The sequence below is a fragment of the Phyllostomus discolor genome, chromosome 11 (genome assembly GCF_004126475.2).
Source record: "Phyllostomus discolor isolate MPI-MPIP mPhyDis1 chromosome 11, mPhyDis1.pri.v3, whole genome shotgun sequence".
Classification (NCBI taxonomy): domain Eukaryota; kingdom Metazoa; phylum Chordata; class Mammalia; order Chiroptera; family Phyllostomidae; genus Phyllostomus; species Phyllostomus discolor.
The window spans coordinates 42,186,525-42,198,469 of NC_040913.2; the positions used below are offsets into that span (position 1 = coordinate 42,186,525).

The 11,945-nt window shown below is 38.0% G+C and overlaps 1 protein-coding gene across 5 annotated transcripts in view; it reads right to left on the reverse strand.

Annotated features, from left to right (window-relative positions):
* Positions 1-5,576: 5,576 nt before the first annotated feature.
* The window catches only part of MTRF1 (mitochondrial translation release factor 1), a 55,231-nt gene continuing 48,862 nt past the window's right edge, over positions 5,577-11,945 (reverse strand). For 4 of the 5 annotated variants that reach the window (XM_036011311.1, XM_028527016.2, XM_036011313.1 and 1 more), the window contains one exon: positions 5,577-6,284. In XM_036011311.1, the coding sequence (XP_035867204.1) occupies positions 6,168-6,284 (117 nt within the window). In that variant the 3' untranslated portion in view covers positions 5,577-6,167. The remainder of the gene's footprint in view (positions 6,285-11,945) is intronic. The other variant, XM_028527015.2, reaches the window with a different exon arrangement.

Sequence of the window (11,945 nt, forward strand, 5' to 3'; positions counted from 1 at the left end):
TTTTGTTTTAATTGTTATTGCAGTACAATTTTCTATCCTTTTAGAATTTATAAAAATCAGCCACCCCCTTATTTGAAACCATGAGCAATTTCTGTCCAGAAATCTTCCAGTTTTTCATGTTGCTTCTTTTGATAGTGTGTGAAGGGCATTTAACAATAGTTTCAATATTAAACAATATGCATAAGTTAAGATGTCTCCGAAGAAATGAGGTCTTAGAGTACAGCATTTATAGACGACCTCAAATATACAAATCAGGGATATAAATAGATTGGGCCAGTATCTCACCAAATCAACACTTCATCTCCTAGGGAACACGGTTACTTTTATAGCCTCTTTTTTTAAAAATTTTATTTTATTTATTTATTTTTAGAGAGGGAAGGGAGGGAGATAGAGAGAAAGAAACATCAATGTGCGGTTGCTGGGGGTCATGGCCTGCAACCCAGGCATGTACCCTGGCTGGGAATCGAACCTGGGACACTTTGGTTCCCAGTCCGCGCTCAATCCACTGAGCTACGCCAGCCAGAGATTTATAGCCTCTTAATACGAGTGTTTTCTAGTTGTCTAATACTGCTCCTTTCTACAAATCAGTTGAAGATTCTGAAATTGTTTTTTAATTTCTGTGTTTCATATGTCTTTATTTTTTACTCTAACTTAAGCAATGTTCTACCAAACTCCAATTTTTAGCATTCCAAGCTATTGTAACCGCATTGGAAGTTGCCAAATACTTCACAATTATTTTTTTCTCCCCTTATGAGTGGAACTTTATTTTTCATTTTAAAAAATTATTGCATTTTTTACATTACCTTTTAGTGCCCTTAGGCTCCCCTCCCCCAAGCAATCAACACACTGTTGTCCATGTCTATGAGTCCTTTTTCCCTTTCGCTCAATCCCTCCACCCCCTACACCACCCCCTGGCCAGCTATCATCCTGCTCTCCATCAAAGATTTGGTCCCCATTTTCCTTTTTAGTTCAGTTTGCTCATTAGATTCCACATATGAATGAAATCATATGCTACTTGTCTTTCTCTGACTGGCTTATTTTACTTAGCATCATATTCTCCAGGTCCATCCATACTGTTGCAAAGGGTAGAATTTTCTTTTTTACAGCCAACTAGTATTCCATTAATTGTCCCATAGGTCTTTCATCCACTCATCTGTTGATGGACACTTGGGTGCTTCCCTATCTTGGTGACTGCAAATAATGCTGGAATGAACATAGTGGTGCTTATGTTCTGTTCTTTCCAATCAGTGTTTTGGGCTCCTTCGGATATATTCCCACAAGTGGAATTGCTGGGTCCAAAGACAAATCCATTTTTAATTTTTTGAGGTATCTCCATACTGTTTTCCACAGTGGCTGCACCAGTCTGCATTCTTACCAACAGTGCAGAAGGGTTTCCTTTTTTCCACATCCTCACCAGCACTTGTTGATAGGTGTGAGATGGTATCTGATTGTGGTTTTATTTTTCATTTTCCCGATAATTAGTGATGTTGAGCATCTTTTCATATGTCTATCAGCCATCAATATGTCCTCTTTGGAGAAATATCTATTCAGTTCTTTGGCCCATTTTTAATGGGTTATTTTTTTGGTGTTGAGTTTTGTAAGTACTTCGTAAATTTTGCATATTAACCCCTTATCATAGGTATCAGTGAATATGTTCTCCCATTCTGTGGGTTGTCTTTTTATTTTGTTGATGATTTCCTTTGCTATGCAAAAACTTTTTAGTTTCATGTAGTCCTATTTATTTTTCTTTTCTTTTCTTTCCCTTGCCTGGGGATATATATCTGATTTAAAAATGCTATGAGCAATTTCTGAGATTTTGCTGACTTGTCTTCTAGGATTCTTATGGTTTCGTGTCTAACCTTAAATCTTTGACCCATTTTGAATTTATTCTTGTGTGTAGTGTAAGAAGATGGTCTAGTTTCATTTTTCTGCATGTATCTGTCCAATTTTCCCAACACTATTTATTTGGAATTGCTTTTTGTTTGTTTGTTTTTTAATTGGTTTTAGAAAGAGGAAGGGGGAGAGAAAGAGGCAATGTTAGAAATAATGATTTGTTGTTCCATTTATTGATGTATTCATTGGCCAATTCTGGATACACTCTAACCAACTGAGCTCCCTAACCAGGACCTTTCATTAATAAGTTTTAACAGGAATCTTAACAGACCTTGCATTGTACACAAGTACAAGATCCTCAGAACTAGGTATTTACATATGCCCTGACATTTCTTAAATGTATATAGTAAATGCTTTACAGATAATATACATACTTGTATATGCATATGCATGTATATATGAGGGGGATACCTCCAAATCCAGAATTATCTTCTGGAGGTCCCTTGTAGTACAGGCTTCCTCCTGCTAGGTGAGTGTTCTAGGAACCCACCTGTATCAGTGTACCAGCTATGTTGTTGTGAAAATTGCATTTGGCTTCAGTGAATTTTTTAAAAAAATTCTTTCAACACGTTTGCCCATTTCATGATGGCTGATTTATGATGCATCTGCCCACACCATGCTGAATATTCAGTAGTTTTTTACCCAAAACAGCATGACCCCTTTGCCCTACCCACCCTATTCACCCAATCTCACCCCAAGCAACTTTTTTGTTTTCCCGGATGAAAGAAGTCCTCAAAGGGAAACTTTCTGCCTATATGTAAGAGGTGAAAAAAACAAACAAAAAACCCCAGAAGCACTAAAAGGCATAAAAATTGATGAGTTCAAAAACTGTTTGGAGCAGTGGAAAGTGTTTCCATAGGTGTGCTGCATCAAATGGAGAGTACTTTAAAGTACTCTCTGAAGTTTAAACATGTAAGAATAAATGCACAACTTTTTATAAATAGTGTGGGGGGGGAGGTTCCCCTCATTTACATATATATGTTGATATATAAATAACTAGCATTGTCTGCTAGTTGATTTTTCAAAATCAAGTGCTTAGTGATTTTTTTTTAGTTAGGCAATTTTTATTTAAAAACCAGAGTGCTCCTGCTGCTAGTTTGCCATGTGTTACCATTACCTAATGAATGAAATCTTAGGTATTACATGAACAGGTGGGTAACACATAGCAGGAGAATAACTCTCAAATTGTTTTTCTCCCTTTCCTGTTAGTTGAAGTGGGTCTACTGGAAATACTCCAAGTAAGACATTTTAAAGTGAGTCTCTGGGATCCAATATCTCCTTTATACCTCTGTTGTGTATCCATCAAATAAACCAGAGAGAATTAAGTCATTAGTAACACTGATTGCTTTTTCACCTGCACTAAACACCAGCAGGTGGAAAAGCAATTTAATTTTTTTATATTGGTAACATAAGTTATTGCCATTTTAGCAATTTTTTCAAAATCATTTCTTTAAGTACATTTACATTGTTTGCAACTGTCACAACCATCCATGTCGTTTTCATCTTGCAAAACTGAAATTGTGCACCCATTTACAGTAATTCTCCTGTCCCCACTCACAAAAACCTCTTGTATATTTGAAATGTGGCTAGTGTGTTTAAATTTTAGAAACACAAGAATTGGTATGAATGAAATTCAATGGAGAAAGAAAAGTGTTTTCAACAAATGGTATTGGAACAACTGGATCACAACTGAAAAAAAATATTAACCTTAACCCCTACCTTACACCAAAACAAAAATTAAAGTGACATAGTTCTTAATAGTAAACTGAAAAGTGAAAAATATAAATATCCTAAAAGAAAACATACAAGACTATCTTTGTGACTTTGAGGTAGGCAAAGATTTCTTAGGACACAAAAAATGCTAACGTTAAAGAATAAAAATAACTTCAACAAAATTACAAGCTATGCCCATAAAAAAGCAGTGAAAACAAAACAAAAAGGCAAGCCATGGAATTAAAAAAATATTCACAATATATATAGCTAGTGGCTGATAAACATCAAAACCAGCCCTTTATCATTCATCACCAGATGAATGTAAATTCAATTCACAAGAAAACACTGCACACTGCTAGAATGGCTGAACTTAAAAATAAAGTCAACAATACCAAATGTTGGTGGTGCTAGGGAGCTACTGGAACTCTTATATATTAATAAAAGAAATGTAAACTGGTATATCCCCTTTCAAAATCTCTTTGGTAGTTTATTTGAATGTCAAATGGCCAAAAATTTCACTCCTAAGCATTTGCCCAAGGGAAATTAAAACCTATGTTCACAAAAAGACTTGTACAACAATTTTCATAGTAGCTTTACTCATAATAGCCCCAAACAGGAAATAATCCATATGTATATCAACAGAAGAATGATAAAAATTAGTTGTTATATTCACACCATGTAATACTACCCAAAAATTAAAAAGAAACTTTGATGCACATGATAATGTAAATGAATTTCAAAAATGTTGACCAAAAGAAGCCAGATATACAAGAGTAGATACTGTATGACCATCTATATGAAGTTTTAGAAGAGTGAAAATAAGCTATACTGAACAAAAATCCTAACAGAGTATGCCACTGTTGGAGGAGTGGGAGTTGGTGGATTTCTGGATTGATTAGAAAGGAACACAAACAAACTTTCAGGGGTAATGGAAATGTCCTCTTCTTGATTGGGCTGATGGTTACAGATATACGTAATTGCCAAATTCAATGAACTATATCTGAAGATGTGTGCATTTAATTTAGTGTAAATTATACCTCACTTAGCCTAGCCATCTAGGTTACCAGATAAACTGTCAGGTATTGCTTTATGTTCAAGTAGCCCTCCTAATGCTACACCACAATGCCTGTTAGTCACCTCACTTCATCTCATCATACAGGCATTGTATGATCTCGCATCATTACAAGAATGGTGAGTTCAGTACCATAAGATCTTTTGAGAGACCACATTCACATAACTTTTATTACAATATACTGTTATATACAGTAAGTCCTCACTTAACATCAATAGTTTCTTAAAAACTTCAAATTAAAACAACTTATGACAAAACCATTTAATCATGGGCTAATATGACAGTGAGATCACGATTTTCCAGCCTGCTTATTCCAGTTCAGGGTCACAGGAGGTCAGAGCCTATCCCAGTAGCACAAAGTGAAAGGTGGGCATCCACCCCCTGCAGGAAACCTTTCCATTGCAGGGCACACTCACACCCACTCAGACTAGGACAATTTAGATGCCAATTCATCTCACATGAACACCCCTGGGATGTGTGAGGAAATCAGAGCACCCAGAGAAAACCTATAGTCTTGGGGAGAATGTGCAAACTCCACACAGACAGTATTCTTGGAGAAATTTTTTTTTTCTCCACCAACATACCAAAATGACATTATTCGAGGATCTGCTGTATAGGTATTTGGTACTATCAATGGTTTCAGGCACTCACTGGGGCCTTGGATATACTTCTCCTCGGACAACATGGACTACTGTACACCATGCCACTTTGTATTAGAGTTGATGATTATATTTTGGCTTCCTCACTCAACTGGAATCTCTGTGAGGTAAGGACTAGGTTTTATATATCAGTGCACAAAACTGATAGCAGTAAATAACTCAATTTACACATCTGTTGAAACTCATTATTAAGTTAAGCCAAAGAACAATAAGAAACAGAAGCCAAGCAAAGAGTCTGCTTTGATTTTGGCTTGTAGTTTGTACACCACAGAATTCATTCAGCTCTCAAAGAGCTTTAGATCTGTATCCTAGAGATACTCATGGTTATTGACTCACATTCTTCACAACTTAATTTTTTTATTGAGAAGTAGCAAGGTAAGCCCTGGCTGTAACAGGATTAACAATACTTTGTCTTTAAGTAGGGGTTTACAGAGAAGTTCATAGTTCTTTCATCACTGAGTTTTCCCATATTATGAAGTCTTGCAGTAATAGACGAAAAATGTGTTTAAATTTATAGATGGTTTTAAAAAAGGGCCTATAAAGTAAACACGTGACCTGTCCCAAATCACCTAATTCTGAAGACCTTATTTCTCTTTTCAATTATGTGTGTTTGTTCTACTTGAAGAGCTGGATTTTACTTTACAAAAACCTAAAATAAACTCTTGGGTCAAAAAAGATGACTCGATTTGTTAAAAATTACACTTGTGAGTATTGTGTATTTTTAGCTGTTCTTTAGGAACAGCTAAAATCTTCTTTAGGAACATTCTCAAAGATTTCCATGCCTCAGTCAGTTTCTTGCCATAGGTCCATTTCATGTATGTGATAATAAATCAGCATTTTGTTGATTTAAGGTTTTTATCCAAAACTTCAATAATGGCTTCTTCGTCTGATGATTGAAGCAGTCTCTGAATTAGCTGATCCAGGTTCTTCTCCCCACATAAAAACTTCTGGTAAAAGAAAGAGTTACGAAAATATGATTAGTAAATAAAGGAGAAATGAAGCAAAGAATTAAATGTATATTTGTATCATTTCTTTACAGTCCTTGTTTAATAGCAACAAAGGATTACTAATATACAGTATAATGAATACAAATGCTAACTTGGGAGGACACTCACTGTTGACACAAATCATTCACAACTTTTATTTTTATTGAAAACTAGCAGTTTATGCCCTAAATGTAACATAATAATGCTTTCTCTTTAAATAGGAATTTATAAAGTTTATACTTTTTAAAAATATATTTTGATTGTGCTATTACAGTTGTCCCATTTTCCCTCCTTCATGCCCTACTACCCTGCACACCTTCTCCCACCCACATTCCCCCTCTTTAGTTCATGTCCATGTGTCATAAGTTCTCTAGCTTCTACATTGCCCATACTATTCCTGCCCTCCCCCTATTTTCTACCTACCATCTGTGCTACTTATTCTCTGTACCTTTTCCCCTTCTCTCCTCTTCCCACTCCCCTATTGCTAACCCCCCCATATTATCTCTATTTCTGTGGTTCTGTTCCTGTTCTACTTGTTTGCTTAGTTTTTGTTTTTGTTTTAGGTGTGGTTGTTAATAATTGTGAGTTTGCTGTCATTTTACTATACATGTTTTTTATCTTCTTCTTTATCTTAGATAAGTCCCTTTAACATTTCATATAATAAGAGCTTGGTGATGATGAACTCCTTTAACTTGACCTTATCTGGGAAGCACTTTATCTGCCCTTCTATTCTAAATGAAAGCTTTGCTGGATAGAGTAATCTGGGATGTAGGTCCTTGCCTTTCATGACTTGGAATACTTCTCTCCAGCTCCTTCTTGCCTGTAAGGTCTCTTTGGAAAAATCAGCTGACAGTCTGATGGGAACTCCTTTGTAGGTAACTGTCTCCTTATCTCTTGCTGCTTCTAGGATTCTCTCCTTCATTTTAATCTTGGGTAATGTAATTATCCTGTGCCTTGGTGTGTTCCTCCTTGGGTCCAACTTCTTTGGGACTCTCTGAGCTTCCTGGACTTCCTGGAAGTCTATTTCCTTTGCCAGATTGGGGAAGTTCTCCTTTAGTATTTGTTCAAATAACTTTTCCACTTGTTGCTCTTTCTCTTGTCCTTCTGGTACCCCAATAATTAGGATCATGGAAAGTTTAAAGATGTCCTAGAGGTTCCTAAGCCTCCCATTTTTTAAAAGATTTTATTTATTTTTAGAGAGGGAAGGGAGAAAGAGAGAGAGAGAGAAACATCAATGTGCAGTTGCTGGGGGCCGTGGCCTATAACCCAGGCATGTACCCTGACTGGGAATTGAACCTGCGACACTTTGGTTCACAGCCCGCGCTCATCCACTGAGCTATGCCAGCCAGGGCCCATTTTTTTGAATTCTTGTTTGTTCATTCTTTTCTGTTTGGTTTCTTTCTTCCTCCTGGTCCACTCCATTGATTTCAGTCCCAATTTCCTTCCCATCACTATTGGTTCCTGTGCATTTTCCTTTATTTCACTTAGCATTGCCTTCATTTTTTCATCTAATTTGTGACCAAATTCGACCAATTCTGTGAGCCTCCTGATCACCAGTGCTTTGACCTGTGCATCTGTTAGGTTGGCTATCTCTTCATCACTTAGGTTTTTTTTTTTCTGAAGCTGTGATCTGTTCTTTCATTTGGGCCACTTTTTGTCTTGACTTGCCTGTTATGCAGTGAGGGGCGGAGCCTTAGGTATTCACCAGGGTGGGGCAACCCAGTTGCTGTGTTGTGAGACTGTGTGTGGGGAAGGGGTTGAGAGGGAACAGTGGTGCTTGCTTCACTCTCTGCAGGATTCCAGTCACTTCCTCTGCTTCCGCCAAGCAAACTGGGCCCTTCTGGTGCCGAATCCCATGTGGGTAGGCTTGTGTACGTTCTAGGACCCTGTGGCTCTCTCCAATGAACTCTCCTGCGAAGCTGGGAGTCTCTCCAGGCACCTCAACCCCCACAGGTTTTTTCAATTGGTGTTTTGAGGCTTTACTTCCCCGTGCTAGAGCCCTGGGGTTGCACAGTCTGTCTCACTCCCCAGTTTTGCCTAGTTTATCTGTGGGCAAATATGGGACCACCCGGTCTGCCAGCCACCTTGCACACCGTGCTTCTCCACAGTCTGCTGCCTCGCTGGGTCCACCTATTGCCACACCTCTCCCGGGATCTGCCAGCCACCGCTTTTTTTGCCTTGACCCCTCTCCGCTCCACCACCTGACTCCGCCCCTCCTACCGGTCTGGATAAACGTGTCTATTTTAACTCCTTGGTTGTCAGACTTCCATACAGTTCAATTTTCTGTCAGTACTGGTTGTTTTTTTGTTTCTAAATTATTTCTAAAATAAGTTTTGGTTGTGCCAGGAGGCACAGTGTGTCTACCTATGCTTCCATCTTGGCCAGAAGTTCGAAGTTTATAAATCTTATATCACTAAATTGTATGATGTTATAAAGTTCCTAAGTAATGGATGAAGAAATATGTTTAAATTAATTTATAGATGGTTTTAAAAAGGCTTATAAAGAGAACAAGCGAACTTGTCCTATACCACATAATTCTGGTATGGCTTTTTATAGAAGTAAAGTGAATCCAAAAGAGTAAATGGAATTATATTCTATCTTAAATTGTTTAAATTAGCATTTCTATAAAAATCAATCTTGTAGGATTTGGATTTTTCCAATAACTCTGGAGACAACAAAACAGAGATTTGAATCAACTTTTGAAACTTATCACCTTCTTCCCTTTAAAATTCCTCACTGCTTGATTTTTCTGACAACACAGTTGTAAGTTCTCAAATTATCTTAAAGAGGGAGGCTATGTTTGCTGAATCCTTTCTCCTCTTGTAACCTAAAAAAAAAATAAGGCCTTTTATTTTTGTCCTGAAAATTCCACCCTTTTCATTAATATCACATTATTTCACAAGGGAAAAAAGACTAAACTGCCAGGCGAATGGGCAGACTGCTCCTTGACATTCTCTGCCTTGCCAAATCCTCTGGACCTGGCTCAGCTAAAGCCTCCCCAGAACATTTCAGATCACACTTCTCATGCCAACCCCCCAAATTTAAATTACTTAATCCATAAGTGGTTTATGATAATTTTTCCCTTAAATTGGAAATACAGTATTAAAATCTAAGAAACCCGTATAACAGAAAAAATATTTATGCTGGAATATTTAAGGGACAAGGGTCTTGAAGTCTACAATCTGTTTTCAAATGATTCAATAGCAACACAGATATATATATGGAGAGCAAAAGCAGGTGAGGAGGAAGAGAAGGCAAATAGCAAAATGTTAACTGTTGCATCTAGATATAGGGTGCATATTGAACTTGTCTTTAAACATGTGCTTCAAAAATTCAAAATAAAAACAATGTATTTTTTTCTCTTCTGTTACTCTACAAATAATTCCACTGAATGAAAACTGTTTCAGTTAGACTTCCCTATAGTCCTCCATAAAGTTCCTTTGTGAGAAATGACTAAAATGATGACTTCAAGTACCTTTCCCGTGTTATGGAAGTTTGGTGGAATAAAGTTGTTGGGATTAGTAAATTAGAAAATTCTCATATTTTAGAAATGCTCAAAATTTAGACACTGTCTTAATGAAAATACTCTAATGTTGGCATCTGGAATATAGAACATTTAAAGTTTTGATGTTGGCAAGAACTAATCTTATATTTAGTCTTTCTTGAAAGGTCTTAAAGTTGAATTTTATTTTATTTTTTTAAATATATTTTATTGATTACAGTTGTACAGTTTATTGATATTGATTATTTATTACAGTTGTCCCATTTTCCCCCTTCACTCCCCTCCACCCTGCACACCCTCTCCCACCCACTCCCCCCCCTTTAGTTCATGTCCATGTGTCATACTTATAAGTTTTTCAGCTTCTACATTTCTCATACTATTCTTACCCTCCCCCTGTCTATTTCCTACCTACAATCTATGCTACTTATTCTCTGTACCTTTTCCCCCTCTCTCCTCCTCCCACTCCCCTGTTGCTAACCCTCCATGTGATCTCCATTTCTGTGGTTCTGTTCCTGTTCTAGTTGTTTGCTTAGTTTCTTTTGGTTTTGCTTTAGGTGTGGTTGTTAATAATTGTGAGTTTGCTGTCCTTTTACTATACATGTTTTTTTTATCTTCTTTTCTTAGATAAGTCCTTTTAACATTTCATAAAATAAGGGCTTGGTGATGATGAACTCCTTTAACTTGACCTTATCTGAGAAGCACTTTATTTGCCCTTCCATTCTAAATGAAAGCTTTGCTGGATAGAGCAATCTGGGATGTAGGTCCTTGTCTTTCATGACTTGGAATACTTCTTTCCAGCCCCTTCTTGCCTGTAAAGTCTCTTTTGAGAAATCAGCTGACAGTCTGATGGGAACTCCTTTGTAGGTTACTGTCCCCTTATCTCTTGCTGCTTCTAGGATTCTCTCCTTCATTTTTACCTTGGCTAATGAAATTATGATGTACCTTGGTGTGTTTCTTCTTGGGTCCAACTTCTTTGAGACTCTCTGAGCTTCCTGGATTTCCTGGAAGTCTATTTCCTTTGCCAGAATGGGGAAGTTCTCCTTTCTTATTTGTTCAAATACATGTTCAATCTGTTGCTTTTTCTGTTCCCCTTCTGGTACTCCTATAATTCGGATGTTGGAATGTTTAAAGATGTCCTGGAGGTTCCTAAGCTTCTCCTCGTTTTTTTGAATGCTTATTTCTCCATTCTTTCCTGTTTGGTTGTTTTTTCTTCCTTGTAGTTCACTCTATTGTTTTGAGTCCCAGTTTCCGTCCCATCACTATTGGTTCTCCGTGCATCTTCCTTCATCTCTTTTATGGTAACCTGCATTTTTTCATCTAATTTGCGCCCCAAATCAACCAATTCTGTGAGCTCCCTGATCACCAGTGTTTTGAACTGTGCATCTGATAGATTGGCTATCTCTCGGTCGCTCAAAAGGATGAGTCCTGGGCATTGATCTGTTCTTCTGTTTGAGACATGTCTTTCTCTCTCTCTCTCTTTTTTTTTTTGGCCTGGTCGCTCCTGTTACGGTGAGGGGCGGAGCCTTAGGTGTTCACCAGGGCTGGGCACCCCAGTCGCTAGATTGTGAGGTTGTATGTGGGGGCAGGGTCACCCCCACCGTACAAAGTTAGTAAAGTTTTGGGGGAGAGGGAACAATGGCGGTAGCTTCGTTCTCCTAGGACCTCAGTTCCTTCTCTGAGATCCTGGGTTGTGCACTCTGCCCTGGTCCACAATCACCACCTCACTGGGTCCACCAGCTGCCACTTGCGTATTCAGGGTCCACCCGCTGCGATCTTGCACGCCCCAGATGCCTTACGTGCTTCTGGTTGCCTATGTGCCCAGTTCTCCCTGTTCTCCGTGCCACCCAGCTGCTCCTCTCCACCCCTCCTACTGGTCTGGATAAACGGGTCTACTTTAACTTCTTGGCTGACCAACTTCCATTCAGATAAATTCTCTGTCAGTTCTGGGTGTTGTTCTGCCTCTAAATTGTTGTTTTTCCAATCTTGGTTGTGCGTGGAGGTACAGTGTGTCCACCTATGCCTCCATCTTGCTGGAAGTCTACTTAAAGTTGAGTTTTAAGTTAAGCATACACACTTAAGTTATCTCTCAAGTTAAACTATAGGGAAGAAGATATGCCTTA